The 17,298-nt window shown below is 50.0% G+C and overlaps 1 protein-coding gene across 2 annotated transcripts in view; it reads right to left on the bottom strand.

The window, feature by feature from the left end:
• Positions 1-17,298, bottom strand: part of LOC311525105 (P-selectin-like) — a 44,715-nt gene that overhangs the window by 24,304 nt on the left and 3,113 nt on the right. For both annotated transcript variants that reach the window (XM_084636907.1, XM_084636908.1), the window contains exons 3-8: positions 12,615-13,004; positions 11,024-11,131; positions 10,558-10,731; positions 3,858-4,043; positions 1,769-1,954; positions 717-902 (exon numbers count right to left, since the gene is read on the bottom strand). In XM_084636907.1, the coding sequence (XP_084493033.1) occupies positions 717-902; positions 1,769-1,954; positions 3,858-4,043; positions 10,558-10,731; positions 11,024-11,131; positions 12,615-13,004 (1,230 nt within the window). The remainder of the gene's footprint in view (positions 1-716; positions 903-1,768; positions 1,955-3,857; positions 4,044-10,557; positions 10,732-11,023; positions 11,132-12,614; positions 13,005-17,298) is intronic.

The following is a 17,298-nucleotide window of genomic DNA, read 5'->3' as shown; positions in this document are numbered from 1 at the left end:
TGGTGCTGGAGGGTGAAGTGCCAACGGAATCAGCCAATGAGAGGGTGAAAGTGCCATGGGCGTGTCCATGTATGAGGGTGAGTGTTGGGTTTTGGGCGATGTGCTGTCAGAGGCATCATGTGCTGGGTGGGGCAATGCTGGGGATTTCAGACCCTTGGTGTGGTGTGCCAAGGGAACTGGGTGGTGAAATGCTATGTGGAAGGAGGAGCTGGAGTATAAGACCTTCGGTGGATGAGATGCCATCATGAGTTCAATGGCTAGATGCCAGAGGTGTGGTGCCTGAGGGGTGAGCTGTCTGGAGGGTGGGTACCAGGGACAGGGACTGATGGTTATTGAATTGCCAGGTTAGTGGGGTGCCAGGAGGCGAGTGGTTGGTTGTGTCTGGGGGTAGGTGACAGGAAGAGGAGCCAGGGGACAGTAGTGCTAGGGGTGGGGGGGCATTCACTTGGCACTGGTGTAAAAGGCTGCTCAAGGAGCAGGACAGTAGCAAATCAGGCCCATTGTCTCTCTTTTACACAACTTTCTCTCAATGAAGCTTTATATTGCACAGCTGCCCCAGATCAAAAAGTCCAGTCCTGGCTCCCAAACCTCCACATACAATAGCTGTATTCCCTAGACCTGGCAAAGAAATGGGCTCCTATGGAAAGTCACCTGGGATCACACCAGCTCAGCAATGTACATTCCACACACCCCCACAGTTAACGCTGTTCCTCTACCTTCACAGTGCGGGGGATGCCCTGTCCATTGTCCCAGGGCCGTGCACTCCAGCATCTCAGATCCATTCCGCACAAACCCCGTCTCACAGGAAAAGGCACAGGTGGAGTTATATGTGAAGTCTCCATGCCAATGAGTGCAGTTTAATTGGCCCCTGCTCGGGGTGGCCAGTACTGGGCACTTGACAGCTGCAGACAGTCAGAATACAAGCAAAGTAAGGACAGTCAGTGTAAGGACCCCCTCTTGCTCTTGGTGGGGCCCTCTGCACCCAGCTCTCAGCCCTCACAGCAGCTCCTTCCCCCCCCACCCACTCACAGCCAGCACTGGGCACTTGACAGTTGGAATATTAATGGACATTATACCCAGGAATAAATTGATCAGTTTAAATGATTAGGACAGTAAGGAAATAATTCCAGAAGAATCCAATATAACATGTAATCCCATTTCACATCCTTGGGTTACAATAACATGACTCAGGTTTATTTACTGAGGTTACATGTTAAAATCAGCAAACAAAAGGCGTCTCCACCAAACTAATGAACTCCTAATGAATTTATTATCCCAAATGGCAGTTAGCCACGACAAATATCCCCCTTTTTGACTCATTGAGACACTAAAGCAAATTTGCTTTTGGCCTTTAGGCTAAAATGGTGTGCAGTCTCAGTTCCCGACCTAGTAGGCAAGACACTGTTTCCTATTCTTGTAGGGTCTTGTCTCAGTAGCTACTATGGCTGATGAGATATTAACGTTGCTACTGTACTTGCTAGAGATGGGTTGGTAGAGGTATGTTGAAGACCTCCATTAGTCTGTACTGATTGCTCCACGAGGTCTGAACAGCCCACAGCACTGGAAATCCTGGCCTTAGATTACATTATCACAGCAGCTACATAGTTTCCTGTCAGTGTTCAGAGAGGCTCTAAAAACTGGGTTTAACATTTCCTTGATTTGTTTTTCAGTTCTGTAAGTTCAGACATTCGAAGGCCGTAGTGCTTCCTACCATGTGAGCAGAAGCAGCTTCCCAAGCCAGTCCTGCAGTATGTAGCCTGTACTGTACCTTCACAGAGTGGGGGACTCCCTGTCCATTGTCCCAAGGCCGTACACTCCAGTGTCTCCAATCCAATCCGCACAAACCCCGTCTCGCAGGAGAAGGCGCAGGTGGAGTTATACATGAAGTCTCCATGCCAGTGAGAGCAGTTTAATTGGCCTCTGCTCAGGGAATCCAGCACGGGGCACTTGATGGCTGGAATAGCAGAGCAGAACTGTATAAGAAAAAATCTGGAGGTGGCAGGGGGTGGTCCTTTGTTGCTGTGGGGTGAAGTGCCAGGAGAATTAGCTAATGGGTGTATGTGTGAAGTGCCATGGGAGCATGGGTACATGAGGTTAGGTATTGGGGGCAGAGGGTGCTGGGGGATGTGATGCCAGAGGCATCATGCTCCACATGACGTTCCCATAAGCAAACCAGGGAAATGTAGTCTAGATTGAATTTCTAGAAGGTGGGTGCACAACTTCTTGAAAAACCATCCTCAGAGCATAGTTACAATGATTTGTGTCAAACTGGGAGGGCGTATCTAGTGGAGTGTCGCAGGGGTCAGTCCTGGGTCCAGTACTATTCAGTATTTTCATTAATGACAGAGAATAGCGTGGAGACGATGCTTATAAAATTTGCAGATGACACCAAGCTGGGAGGGGGTGTAAGCACTTTGGAGGACAGAATGAGCATTCAAAACTACCTTGTCAAATTGGAGAACTGGTCTGAAATCAACAAGATGAAATTCAATAAAGACAAGAGCAAAGTACTTCACTTAGGAAAGAAAACTGAAACGCATAACTACAAAATGGGGAATAACTGGCCAGGTGGTAGCACTGCGGAATAGTGGGTTTTAGTGGATTACAAATTGAATATGAACCAACAATGTGATACAGTTGCAAAAAAGGCTAATATCATTCTGGGGTGTACTAACAGGTGTGTTTTATGTAAGACATGGGAGGTAATTGTCCCGCTCTACTCTGCACTGGTGGGGCCTCAGCAGGAGTACTGTGTCCAGTTCTGGGTGCCACACTTTAAGAAAGATGTGGACAAGCTGGAGAGAGTCCAGAGAAAAGCAATAAAAATGATCAAATGTTTAGAAAATCTGGCCTCTGAGAAAGGATTAAAAAAAACCCGTGCATATTTAGTCTTGAGAAAAGAAGACGGGATATCTGATAATGGTCTTCAAGTGTGTTTAAGGGTTGTTATAAAGAAGACGGTGATCAATTGTTCTCCACGTCCACTGAAGATAGGAAAAGAAGTAATGGGCTTAATCTGCAGCAATAGCAATTTAGGTCAGATATTAGGAAAAAATTTCTAACAATAAGGATAGTTAAACTCTGAAACAGGTTACCAAGGGAGTTTGTGGAATCCCCGTCACTGGAGGTTTTAAAGAATAGGTTGGACAAACACCTGTTGGGGTGGTCTAGGTTTACTAGGTCCTGGCTCAGTGTAGGGGGCTGGACTTGAAGACCTTTTGAGGTCCCTTCCAGCCCTACATTGCTATGTGTTAAGTGATGCATTGCTGCGGGTTTCAGATCCTGGGGGTGGCGTCTCTTGTCACTGGGTGGAACAATGCTGTTTGGAATGAGGTTGCTGGAGTGTTAATGCCCCAGGGGGATGAGGTGTCATCATGAGTTGAATGGCTAGATGCCGGGGGCGTAGTGCTAGAGGGGCAAGTTGTCTGGATGGGGGGTGCCAGCGGCAGGGACTGATAGTTACTGAATAGCCAGGTTGGTGGGTGCCAGGAGGCAGGTGTCTGGTTGTGTTTGGGGGAAGATGACAGGAAGAGGAGCCATGGGACAGTAGTGCCAGGGGTTGTGGGGCATCCACTTGGCACAGGTGTAAATGGCTGCCCAAGGGGCAGGGCAATGGCGACCAAGGTCCATTTTTTCCCTGTTACATAACTTTCTCTCTGTACAGCGTTGCATTGCATGTGTGCCCCATATCAAAGGATCTAGTCCCCTGGCTCCCAAGCCATCATACACAATAGCTCTCCTCCCCAGAATGGGCAGAGATCTGGGCTCCTGTGATACAAGATGGAAAGGACATCTTGTATCACAGCAGCTCCACCGTGTATTCTCTGGACACCCCACAGTTAACAGTGTGTCTCTACCTTCACAGAGCGGGGGAAGCCCTGTCCATTGTCCCAGGGCCGTGCACTCCAGCGTCTCAGATCCATTCCGCACAAACCCCGTCTCACAGGAGAAGGCACAGGTGGAGTTATATGTGAAGTCTCCATGCCAGTGAGTGCAGTTTAATCCGCCCCTGCCTGGCGTGGCCAGCGCTGGGCACTTGACAGCTGCAGACAGTCAGAATACAAGCAAAGTAAGGACAATCAATGTAAGCACCCCTCTCGCTCTTGGTGGGGTCCTCTGCACCCAGTTCTCAGCCCTCGCAGCAGCCCCTTCTCTTTCCTCCCCCCACCCCCATGGAAGTGGAAGAGCCAGGTTCAGGGATGGTGTCATGGTGGGGGGCAAAAGAGGGACCGTAATTGAGCCAACTTCATGAGAGCTGTTTGTTTTGTGGGAGCTGTATTGGCACAGTTCGGGGGGTTGGAGGGGAGGACAGGAATACCAGTGGTTGATGTAAATTCTGTGATTCTATGTCAAGGCCTGAGCCTTGAATACCAGTAGTTGCTACAGAACACTGTATGGCCACACAGCTTGACTAGTGGGAGATGATGCACAAGTTGGACTGAGATGTGTTAGCAGAGCTGGAATTGGGAGATACCCAAGAGCAGAATAGCAGGGAGTGAGGCAGGATGTGGATCAGGATTGAGTTGCTTTTGCAGAGCTGTGTAACCCTCTGGAATTGCAAGAATCCAGCGCTCCAGCCCTCCTCCCCAAAGTCACCTGTCACAGACAATCGGAGAGGCTCAGTTACCTGTGAGGGCAACCACCAGGTAAAGCCACGATAGTGGGGAGCAGTTATAATAATGTTTCCCTAAATTACCAGTAGAGTGGCCTGCCAGCAACCCCTTTGCAGGCCTGGCTTCCATTGCCACCCACTTGGACCATGGTAACCAACCGTTCCCTCTGATTGGATAAGTGCTGGCTCCTGGCTTCCAAGCATTGGCAACGGGGGTCACAGGGATAAACTCACTGCCTTCATTCTTTCAATCCCACCCCAGGAGCTTGCGCCCAGTTCTATGCGTGGAGCCTGAAGCATTCTGGGTTACCCCCATGCTTGTCACAGTTGCCATGAACCCTGAGCTAATCCTGATGCATCAGCAGCCGCATGGACAATGATGTCACCCACACCCAGGGCAACGGCCTCACAGCCCCAACACTGCTGGGAGCTGCACTCAGTCACTCAGCTGTAGTCACTCACTGCTTCATGCACAGGAAGTTCCTACTCCTCACCCCCTCTGCTCTTTTGACATGTGGTTATTTCTAGTTTGCCTGTATCACTGTGTCTTTCTGACTGTCAGCTTTTCAGGGGAGGGGCCATCTTCTATTCTACAAGTGTCCAACGTGACAGAGTCCCAACTGGAGCCTTTAGGTCTGACTGGGAGGCAAACTGATAATAGTCATAACAGGGATACCTACAATTAACGATGCCTAAATGTTTCCATTCTAACCCCTGGTTTTTCAGTTGCTCAACTTTTCCAACATTTTTGCTTATTGGGTTATTGCTTATCTGTGCAAAGGTGAAATTTTTGGGAAAGATTAAGCCAAAACTAAGTTTTGATTATGAGACATGTGAAGAAATACATTTTTCCCAGTATAAAACAAAAATTCAGTGCCATGTTGAATGAGGAGCTCTAACAGGGATCGGGGCATGTCACAGAGTCACTGAGCCATGCTCTGGAACTACTCCATATGAGGCCGGTCAGAAGTCTGGGGGAGCATGCCTCCTCTCTCTGACATACTGTCACCAGGGCAAGAAGCTTACACAGCTTTGACCTTCCTGGGTCTGACCTCGGAACATTCAGCATCCCCTTCCTTACCGCATGCTTCCTGCAGCGAGTCCACCTTGGCAAGGCTCCTGGGGAAGCCAAAGGGCCCTGCACCCCAAGTCCACTTTCAGTCACCCATTAAAACAGAAGGTTTATTAATTGACAGGAACACAGCATGTAACAGAACTTGTTAGGACAGAAAACAGTGACTTTCAGCCAAGTCCAACTTGGGGAGTCCTAGGCCAGATGCCCTGGATTCCCCTTCTTCCAATCCCCCCAAGCAGACTGCCAGCTTCCAGTGACCTGACCTCAGACACCCCCTTTGCGTCTCTTCCCCGTCTTTGTCTCGCTTCCAAGGCAAAGAGTCACCTGGTCATCACCTGGTCGCATCCCCCTCCTGGGTCTAAGGTTACAAAGGGGACCGGACATAGCATACGTGCAGACAGCTGGAGGAGCCTCAACTGCCCCAGAGGATCTCAGCCAAAGTCACACACTCCTATTCCCACCACCGAGGTATTGGTGCAGCACATAGGGAAACTGAGGCACACACCGTATTCATGCAAAACAGTAAAACTCACATAGGCTCAACAGTAAGACTCACATAGGCTCACATACAACATAACAAGGGAAAATCCCCACTTCATCATAGGGCACACTCAGCAAGGCAGGTTCTTGTCTCATCGAGTTGAGTGCTCATTCGGCAATGCAAGACTCCTCAGGAGGTGTCGTCTCACTGAGCATGAATGGTGCTCAGTGCAGGGCTTCCTGTAGGTACCAGCCAAAGAGTTCCAGACTGTGCAATTACTTTGTTCTTTAAAACAACAACTTGGGAAATTCCATCCCCAAAATGATGCTATCGGGACACTGAATTTGCACCACCAGGTGCTCAGAAGTCAAGAAATGCTGATGTTACACCTGCAAGCACAACTTAGACAAGTCGGCTCCTTTTTGATTGTATATTGCGGTACAGTTTTCAGTTATGTGATCACATACTGCTTCTCTTATAAAACAATAATAATATCACAGTCTTAGCTAGACACTCAGAGCATCTTTTAGTACCATGTATTGCTCTGTATATGGAGTCCATGAACATAATTTCAATGTAAGATGCAGGGTGAAAGATGTGTTCCTGCAGTGCCCTTGCCATGCTGACTACCCGCCATCCAATCCTGCAGAAAGTAATGCATAGTGTCCTGCCGCTGAGCCCAGGTATCAGTCACTGTGCACCTTACACAATGCACCCTGTAACTTGCAATCATTTGATATGATCTTTTATTGCATTCTTGGAGTAAAAGTACTGAACTGCAACACCTAAAGGAACTGCATCGTTAGAAACTTCAAGGGGTGCAATTAATGAATAAATTTAATCCATGCAAAATATAACATTTAAGCCAAGCTAGAGAAAAAGAAGAATTCAGCTGTGGACAGATGTAGCTATAAAATATTCAAGAGCCCCCTTAGAAAAGGGACAGTGTGGCCTACTTCTGCAGGAGAGACCTGGGTTCTGCTGCTGGCCCAGAGGGTGACCTTAGGTGAGCCATTTCCACTCTCTTTCTGTTTCCCCCATCTGTAGAATGGGGATATTGATACTGACCTGCTTTGTAAAGAGCTTTGAGAGCTACTGATGGGAAGACCAGAAGTAGGTGTTTATTATCATTTAAATGATCAGGTTGAACAAGACACATTCAGGGCTCACTTATTCCAATTGCCCACAGTTGAGAGCTCTTCATGATCGGGGCCAAAATGTGTCTTATCAAATGTGATTATTTAGTCAATAGAATTATTTACTCTTTCCTATTAGGGCTCTGTTTATAGACATCCCACTCCTGTGTCAGAGACCTGCTCCTTTCCTAGCATGACTTGTTTTGGTCTGATGAAATGTTCTGGACCTAGCAATAGTCTGTCTGTTACCCTGCCAGTCTTTCAGAGGTAGGAATTACTCTACTGTCACATTAAAGAAACAAAGTGCATAGAAAGGGCTACTTAATGACAGCACCAAGGAACATGACAAACTATTGTAGCGTTCCAGGTAGCCAGCAGGGGCAGCTCATTCAGTTCCACGAATGAGGTGGGTGGGATAAGATACACATCCATAACCTCACAGTTGCCAAATCCTCCATTACCTGCCCATGTCCCACTAGGCTCCCCGCCTGCCAGTAGGAACCCTCCTACCAGCTCAAGGGTGCTGCTTTCTCCCCTGGAAAAGCTGGCTGCCCCATCAATGATGGCTTGTACTTTTAAATCCAAACACTATGACTATTGTGAATGTCTGCAGCAGCAGAAACCCAGGAAACACAGGGGTTCAGAGGGGCCTTTCTGGTTGCAAATCATCCATCAGACTCTTTGGCTTAAGGCTTTGGACCGCTCCTGTTCTTACTGATACCTTCACAAAGCCCATGACTCTTGCTGGACTCACTCTAGAGCAGGGGAGGTTTCAAGCAGTTAGAACATGCTGCAGAGGCCACAGTCATGGGCAGGGTCTAGGAAATGCACAGTGCAGCTCCAGTGTGTGGGGATATCTGCTGCAGACCATTCACTACTAGAATTAAGCTTGTCAAGGCTGAGGTCTGTAGTCACTCCTCGGTCAGTTCCTAGTCCTCTAAGTCAGACTGGCTATGTGTGGCATCTGCTAGTATTTCTTTGACAGCTGCACTTCAAAGCCAGCCTTAGCATTTGAGTAGCCCTGCAAAACAATTTTTGCTAGCCCCAGTTGTAAGGGACTGTTGTTTACCATGCTCAGGCTGCTATGCACAGGGCTAGCTGAGGATGTGAGGGAGGGTTAGCTGGTTACACCCCAAACATATCTGTTCCTGCCCAACTCTGCCTCTCCCTACTTATCTGATCTTGGTTTTTATCATGTTTCCACCCTCAGGCCCTCTGCTCTACCCACGCTGCCAGCCTCTGCCTCTGGTTAGCTGGCTCCCACAAGCATCTTCATGCTTTCTTCTGAATCACCCCTTTGTGTAGAATGCCCTCCCAGAACCAGGGGCGGCCAGTCATATGGGCCCATGGTGCCCTGGCTCCAGTGATATTCAGGGCCTGGGGGCCTGGATCCACCAATGTTTGGGGCTGGGTCTCTCCCTGAGCCCCGCCTGCTGCCACTGTGCGCCTCCCCTGAGTGTCCCCTGGTCCACACTTGCTGGCCCCGTGCACCTCCCCCGGGCCCCAGAATATCCCTGCCAAGCCAGTGGCTGCCCCCTGCAGCTCCATGCTGTGCTCTGCTCTGCTGGCTCCTGGCATCAACTGCTGCTGCAGGGTCCTAGTGCCCCCATCCACTAGTGCCAGGGCAGACTGACCCCGACCCTGCCCTTCTGCCTCGGACCCTTCCCTTTTCTGGGAGGCCTCTCCACCAGCTTAGGGGACCCCCACATCCGCAGTCACCACTCCTGCCCCATGCTGGGCAAGGGGCAGTCCCATCCCCCACCCCCAGTGAGGCTACAGTGAAGGGCAGAAGGGGAGGAGGTACACATGTGATGGCAGCCCCCCTCTGGCACGCACCACAGGGGAGCCAAGGGGGCTTCCTGGACCTGAGAGGGGCCCTAGGAGCACGTGCAGTGACAGTGGTGCAAGGTAAGTGTGCTGCCAGGGGGCCCCTGCCCTGGAGCTCACTGCTGCTGGCAGGGAGAGGGCTGGGGGGGAGTCCTCCTCTCTGGCCCCAGCCCCAGGGCAGCCTGCCTGCACCCCAAACTCCCCAGCCCCGCCCCACCCCAGAGCCCGCACTCCCAGCCAGAGCCCTCACCCCCCCTGCACCCCAACCCTCTGCCCTAGCCCTGAGCCCCTCCCACACCTCAAACCTGTCATCCCCAGCCCCAGCCAGAGCCCTCATCCCCCTGCACCCTAACCTTCTGTCCTAGACTTGAGCCCCCTCCTGCCTCATGAACCCCTCATTCCCGGCCCCACCCCACAGCCCTCACCCCTGCACCCCAACCCTCTGCCTGAGCCCCTCCCACACCCCACACCCCACACCCCTCATCCCCAGCGCCACCCAAGAGCCCTCGCATTTTTACATTATTTTAAAAAATATATATCAGCTTACAAGGCAGGTGTGGGGGTGAGGGACTTGGACCTGCTCTGGGCACCACCAAAAATTATACAGACCTGCTGCCCCTGCCCAGAATTGATCTGAGCAGATACAGGGGAATATCAAGTGCAAGCAGAGAAGGATTTTGCCTCTAAACACAGCACAGGTGACACCACTAATGGAAGCCTGTGTCACTCCTTCACTCCCGCTGCAATGCCTCCAGCCAGGGGGTGAGCGTGATGGGCTGGCTGGTCTCCCCCCATCTCTAAGCCCTGTGACTTCATGCATGTTGAGTATCCCTAACATGGTATAATGCAACAAAGAGTGGATTTCTCCTCCACATCACTCGAGTATGAGATCCCCCTCCAATGGCCAGTCCATGCACCCTGCCCTACAATATCTGTATGGGACTCTTTGGACACACTGTTGAAGTTTGACAGGTGTGGCGGTGGACAACCCTCATCCAGCCTGCAAACTCGGGTGGTCCCTGTGATTGTTGTTGAGCTTCCCAAGCTGAATACATCAAATCAGTTACATTCAGCTGGAGCTCGACTACATTTTACAGTTAAAAACAAACCACCATGGAAAGATGGGGAAACCAGCCAGAGATGATACTTGTACATGTAGAGCTGGTAAAGGCACAGATAACATGGAGATGAGTGTGATATAAACCCCAGAGAGACAGAAAGATTAGTGAGGGCTCCAGGCCAACCACTGGTTGCAAACACCGCATGAGAAGCCAAAGGTATTAAATGCTAAGGCTGGGGCTGTTCAAAGGGGCGAGGTGCCCAACTTCCAATCAGCATCAGTGGATCTGGGTTGCTCCCCACATAGGCTCTGAGAACCCCTTGTACAATCAGTGGGGAGGAGGCAGAAGCAGCTGCTGGCACCCACCTGCACACTCCGGAGCCTCTGCTGTCCAGTTCCCCGACTCCAAGCACTGCAGCATGTCCAGCCCTTGCAGTTCAAACCCCTCCTGGCACTGGAACTTGCATGTGGAGTTGTAGCTATATTCCCCCAGGGGATGACTGCAGTCAGGCCCAGGGTCAAGGTTTTTGCACCTCACAACTAAAAGGACATACAGCAGCATGAGCAACTGGGAGGCAGGGGGGGTGGGATTTCAAGCAGTCAGGCCCTTGGGAGGCTACAACCCCACCCCACTCTGGAGCAATAGCAAAGGCCTTTCCTCTGGCTGGGCTAGCTCCCCTCTTTGGTGAATCTAGGAGCAGCACTGATGGGTGTCCAGGCCATCATCCCAGAGGACGTCTCTGGGGAGACCCTCCAGAAAGTAAATGCAGTGACAGTAGCAGTCCCTGCAGCAGGGCTCCCTCCCCTAATGTCCCTGTTCGACTGTCCTCACCGTGTTCACACTCAGGCCCGTAGAAACCAGGGTAGCAATCACAGGTATAGTTCCCGATGGTCTCTATGCAATCACCACGCTGGCTGCAGGAGGAACTCTGGCAAGACGCTGCAGAGATACAGCTGGGTTAGAATCTACCCTAACAACTCCTTAGAGACAAATAACCCACCCCACTGCCTGGATCCTGCACTCCATCCCTGCTGCATTTCTTCATTGCGGGATTCTTTCAGAGCCTGTTAAAGCCATGGAAAAAAACCCCTGTCTTCAAAGGCCTTGGCTCAGGACCTGCAAGAGCACATGGGGCCTAGATAACATCCAGGACACCCAAGCTTTGCCCAGCCAGGTGGCATTGGCACCTTGCCAGAAGCTTGGAGGCAGTGGCTGCTTTGCACAGATTGTCACACTGCTTTTGGACCTAGAGGTGCTGCCTGTGGACAGCGCTGACCTGGATGGGTAGGCTGCCCTCTGGATTGAGATGGAGTGTTGCATGCTGGTCCTGCAGGGGAAACACTCATGCATTGATCAGAGGCCAGCATATGCCATGTTTAGCTATCAGGCAGTGCTTTAACCTCCCTGCCTCCCCCCACACTGATTGCACTCTGAAGAGGGTAGTAACTCTTTGGCAAGGAGGCTGCACTGCATCTCCCAAAAGCTCAGAAGAGGTGCTCATGGGGCTAAGTGTCTGGCATGTCAATTTACAATGGGACTTTGTGATGAGAAGAATGTAGGGATCAAAGCAAGACTCATTCAGAGCACAGGTTCGGCTCCCGTCTGTGTGGACCATTTGTGGGGGAGAACTTGGAAGGCAGGACTTTAACTTCCTAACCAAAGGAACCAGCGAGACACAGAGAGCACCACAGCAGTGAGTGCTCCCAGGCACAGGTGTTGCTCACAGCAGCTAACATGCAAAGTGGGTGCAGGCCTGTGCTGCTGGCCATGGGACAATATCACTAATGCCTAACACCAGCTAGCATTAACCAGGCCCTTGGTAGCTGTCTCCATAGAGAAGTCAGAACTCAGTGGGCTATGGAGATCGACTGACCCTGCAGATCAGGGTTGAGGCACTCTAGCTGGGTGGGTGGGTTAAGTTCCTCTGCCCAGACAGTGCCTCTTTGTAACAGTGTGTCTGGCCTTTTAAGGGCTAGAGGCCTGGGGCCAGCCAACCCTAGTTACTAGGTAGGCACAGCTGAGCGGGGGTCAGCTGATGTCCCTGGACAAGTGGCAGGAACCTTCAGAGAAGGGGGATGCTCAGGGAGAGACAAGCCAGGAGGCTTCTGTAGGAAACCCTTCACTGGGGGCAGGGTTTGGGCTTGGAAGGAAGCCTGAGCCAAAGGGCTGAAGAAGGCTGAGAGCCAGGGAGAACAGACTCCAAGAAGTAAGGAAAGACTCCAGCCAAGCAAGGCAAGAGTGGCTTGCTGAGCAAGCTCAGACCACGAGAGGGCATGGGAGGTGGCCAGCCCATTGACACTCTTCTGTGAACAATTAAGGACGTAATTCTCCAGAGCTGTTAATCCAGCAACTCTCCCCAGTCCTACACATGTTAGACAGACACACACACTTACACCGAGAATGACAGCGGTGGGGTGATTACCTTGGTAACACAGCGCCCTCTTTTTCTTTTGGCAGCGCTCATCGTTCCATTTTCCAGCATCCTCTTTCCGCTTTATGTACATCTCCACACAGTCTTGGTTCCTCCCTTTATTGTTGGGTTCCCTGCTCGCCCAGTTCTCAGCTTCCTTCGTCAAGGCCTTGCTGGTACCAACCCAGGTCCAGACCTTGTTTATCTTTCGTATCCCAATCCAGTAGTATGTGCTATGGTGAGGTAAGACACTGTTGAGATAAGCAATTTCCCTCTGGTTCTGGATTGCTACGAGGTCAGTGTAGAATGACCTGCAAAAGTTTCTGGCCACCTCCCATGAGTAATCAGATTTGTCACCATAATGGTAGGTCCAGGCTCCCACCTCCATCTGAGTCATGAGCACTGTTGGAAAGGGTAAAAACAGGCAAACTTGTGTTACAGTCAGTGACAGAGCTATGGGTTGATTATCTACGGGTGACACCAGACTATATCTTATATCACACACAAAAGAACTCCATTAAAAGAACATTATTTAGGTTGCAAAGTCAAGCGCTCAAATGTTAGGAAATGCCACAGTTAAGGTTGCCCATGTAACTGAGTTCAGCCCCCTTGTGCGTATACATGATGGTGTAGTCTTTAATGGCATGATAACATACTATTTTTCCATAGGTCCTCTGCCTCACTCCGTGCAGAGGATGGATGGTGCTCACTGAATGAGCAGCTATTCCATAGTTTGTTTTCTCCTCGCTGGTCAATGTGTGGCTGCCCCGTCGCCCCAGCCTTATTTACTGTACAAACCCTGCTCTGAAGACAGAATTATTCATTTCCCCAAAGGCTTTTCTATAGCACTCATCATTGCAGTATCTGAGTGCTTCACAAACATCAATGAGTTTATACTCACAACAGTCCTGGGAGATGAGAGTGTGGTATTATTCCCATTTCACAGATGGGAACAAAGGCATATAGGCACTGGTTCTCAAAGGAATTTACGCACCTAACTGCCATTGATTTTATGGCAAGTTAGGTGCCTAAATATCTTTGAGGAGCTGGACCAGAGAGATCAAGGCAGAAAGTAATTTTGGGTGTCCCATTTGAGTAGAGCCCTGCGCAGATACACAATTTATATTCACAGATACAGATATCCATGGATATAAAGCAGGTATCCGCAGACTTGCAGGGCTCTAGTGACGACGAGTGAGACAGGCTCACATGTTCTGGGTCAGGAGATGCTGCTTGCACACACTAGTGTGACCAGAGACAGCTGCCAGTGAGTCTAGTGCCTGCCCCAGTGGGTGGGGGGGTGCTGGAGGAGGTACAGCCATGCCGGAGGAGCTGCCAGGGCCGGGTGCTGGCTCCTGTGAGTGGCAGTCCAACATGCTGCTTCTTTCGTTGCTGCGGTTCCTTGCCCAGTCATTGGCTATGGCCCTGCTGGTCTCACTTGTTGTGACTAGAGTCCTGCAAATCTGTGGCTATTCGCTTTAAACGGACAGATATTCACATCTGCAGATATAAATTGTGTATCCACGCTGGGCTCTACATTTGAGACCCCTAGGACCTGATTTTCTGGAGTATTTAGCATTATAAAGCACTTTCTATGTTCAGACCACTGTTCCCATTGACTTCAGTTACAGCAGTGAGTACTCAGCACTTCTGCAAATCAGACCATAGGGTCTCAATTTGAGCACCAAGAAAGTGAGGAACACACATTCAGTGGCCACCTGGGAAATGTTTGGTTTAAGTGACTTGCTCTGGGGAAGAGGCAATCCCAGTCTCCCCTGGATCCCAGTCCCAGTCTCCTTGCCCAGCCAGTTCCAGTCTCTCCTCTTCTCGATTCCCAATCCCAGTTTTTTTCTCTCTGATGCAAACCTCCAATCCCAGTCTTCCCCCTGGACTCCTTTTCCCAATCTACACACCCTGCCATCCCCACTCACTGCAGGTCTGGCTCTTGCCTCTCTGCCTTCAAATAAGGCAGCTTCCTGCTCCGCGCTGCTTGAGCTCAGAGGATGGTCATTGAGAGCCTAGGAGAGACAGCCTCTCTTCTCTGCAGTTCTGGCTCATGATCCCTGGCTAGTCTGTATCTCCCAGGATACAACTGCAGCCATGTGTCCCATCAGAGGGAAGACAACAGTGGATCATGGGGGATATAGTCTGGCCAAGGAGCCTGGACTTTTGGATAAAATGGGCACATGAAACACCCAAACTACAACTCCCATGAGACAGCGTGTCACCAAAGATAGATGCAGGTTAATAGCAAACTGACTTGCATGTGAGCTGTAGCTCACGAAAGCTTATGCTCAAATAAATTTGTTAGTCTCTAAGGTGCCACAAGTACTCCTTTTCTTTTTTTGAAAAGAAATGTTACAGTTCAGTTCAACAAACTGAAATATTTTGATATGGGTTGAATTGACCTGAAACAAAAAGATTTGATTTAGATTTTCCCCAATGGAAAATCAAAAAAATTCAGCAAAATCAAAATTTTCCTGTAGAAAATTTTGATTTTGCTGAATCTGCATTTTCCTTTAACAAAACATTTTGATGGAAACTTCCCAACTAGCTCCACTTTTAACATTGCCTCATGCGGCATAAAGATTTCCCAGAAACCACCAGCACTTTGGCATCCATTTAGATGAGCCAAAAAGAGCCAGACTTGTGATTAAAGTTTTATAAGAATCCATGGGAGTGCTGACATGATGGATTGGTTTATTTGCACAAGAGCCAAAGCCAGAGCCCTTTGGGAGTTCAGGAAGCTTGGCAAGCTGTCCCCTCCTATTACTTTTCATGTGGTGCTTGAGGCCCTCTGCATATCTGCTAGTGATGGGCCTGAAAGTGGAAGTGCCAAAGCATCATGGTACTCAGCGCTGTTCTTGTGGTATTTCTGGCCTGGTTGGAATAAGAAGGATTCAAAATCTCACAAGAGAACTCCTCCCTGGAGATTTAAAGCACAGTGTTGCTGACACAAGATGTCCTGAGGATTCGGTTTGGGATCTGGTTTTTATCTGATGAAAATCTTCATGCCGTTTGAGGCCTCCCCAACCCACCAAACTCTGCTTTTCACTCCCGTTGTGCATGGTGAACATTACACCCATGTTATGAAGGATGCACCTCAAATGCTTTACAGTAAAGATAAGCCCAAACAACCCCCCAAAATCAAACTCCTCCCCGTCTCTCTTCTCTATAATAGGGTGAACCAGAGCTCAAGACTCCCATTTCCATGGAGCACTGGGGCTCAGGACACCTGGCCCCCCATTCTGCAGTGGGTGCCCATTTCTATTTTGGAGCTAACAAAGGGCTCAGATAAGCAACCAGCAATGTGACACTCTGATCTTCCTCTGACAGCCCTGGAAATAATGCAGCAGGATTCCCCTGGGGCACAGCTTCCCCTAGCCCTGCTCATGATATGATAGCACTGGTGCTGATCTCAAGCCTGGCAGTGCAAGAATGAACAGTTATTTAAAAAGTGAACAGAACATTTTCAAATCTGCTGAATGGCCTGGGATCGGGGTCAGCTTTGTGCAGAGGTCCAGGCAGAGTAGTTCCTCAGGCCCTATGCTCAGGTCTGAACAGACATCAAAGACATCAAAGACTTTTCAGTCTGAATGATGACAAGGCAGTAGGCAGAAGACAAAAGTGATACCCAGCACAGACCAGCCTGCGCCAAGGAACTCACCCAAGAACAATGTTCTCTTCCTTGCCCTGTTTCTTGCGTTGTAGATACCACTCTGGGACAGCTCCGTGCCTGGTGTAAACCAGCACTGCTCCATTGAAATTAATGCCACTGGCCCCGGATATGTACACAGCACATCCATGTTTCGACAGCATGTGCCATGTTTCACAGCTAATCTCCTCATTGGAAATGCCACTAGGAGAGCTGTGGGCTGACGTCTAGCCTCCAATTCACAGGTGCAACTCAGTTGATGCGGATTGCGCCTGTGTACCTGAGAGCAGAGCTGAGAGTGGGAGGGCTCTCCTCTCTCTGCAACAGGTAGGGAAGGATCCATACAGGAGAGGCGAGTAGCAACCTGTTCTTGGAGGAGATGTGATAGCTGGGCTTTCCAAGCACAAGCTGGCCAGGTGTGGAGCAATCATCTTGTGCACCAGGGAGCTGCTGCCTGAACTGGGTTCTGGGTGCCAGCCGGAGATGGCATGACTGGAGGGGCTACTTGGAAGGAGACAATTGTATACAGTCACAGTGTCAAGCAGTTTTTCTGAGAGGTGCTATGAGAAATGTGGGGACTTTTTGTACAATTGTTATAAACCTCGGCGTGTCTCCACTTTGTATTGTTACCCACTGGGCAGAAAGGGTTTTTCTCCTTGGAACCAGACAGCTTAGCAAGAACTGGCTGGAATCTACACACAGGAATTGGAGACCCTGAATTGATAATGGAAGAGCCAAGTATTGGGCCATTAATGCTCAACTTCCTCCAAACCTCTGCAGGGAATCAGAGTGAAAAGGCTATATGTGGAGACAAATGGATGAGGTGGCAAGTGGCTGTCTGTAGAGGTTGCTGCGATGAGCAGATGGACTCACACAGACAGGGTCAGAGAGAGTGAAGAAGGACCCTGGAGAATCAGGGCATGGCAAAACAATTGCTCCTCCTGATATGGACTCTGAAGCTTGGCTGTCTCATGCTGACTGAGGACTCACTGATGCTGCATTCCAGGTAATTAATCAAAGCTACCTAGTTTTGAAAAGGCT

The sequence above is a fragment of the Lepidochelys olivacea genome, assembly GCF_965140295.1.
Source record: "Lepidochelys olivacea isolate rLepOli2 genome assembly, chromosome: 8".
Lineage (NCBI taxonomy): Eukaryota > Metazoa > Chordata > Testudines > Cheloniidae > Lepidochelys > Lepidochelys olivacea.
Note: the sequence above shows the minus strand (reverse complement) of the source record. Positions and strands in the feature narration are given on the sequence as shown.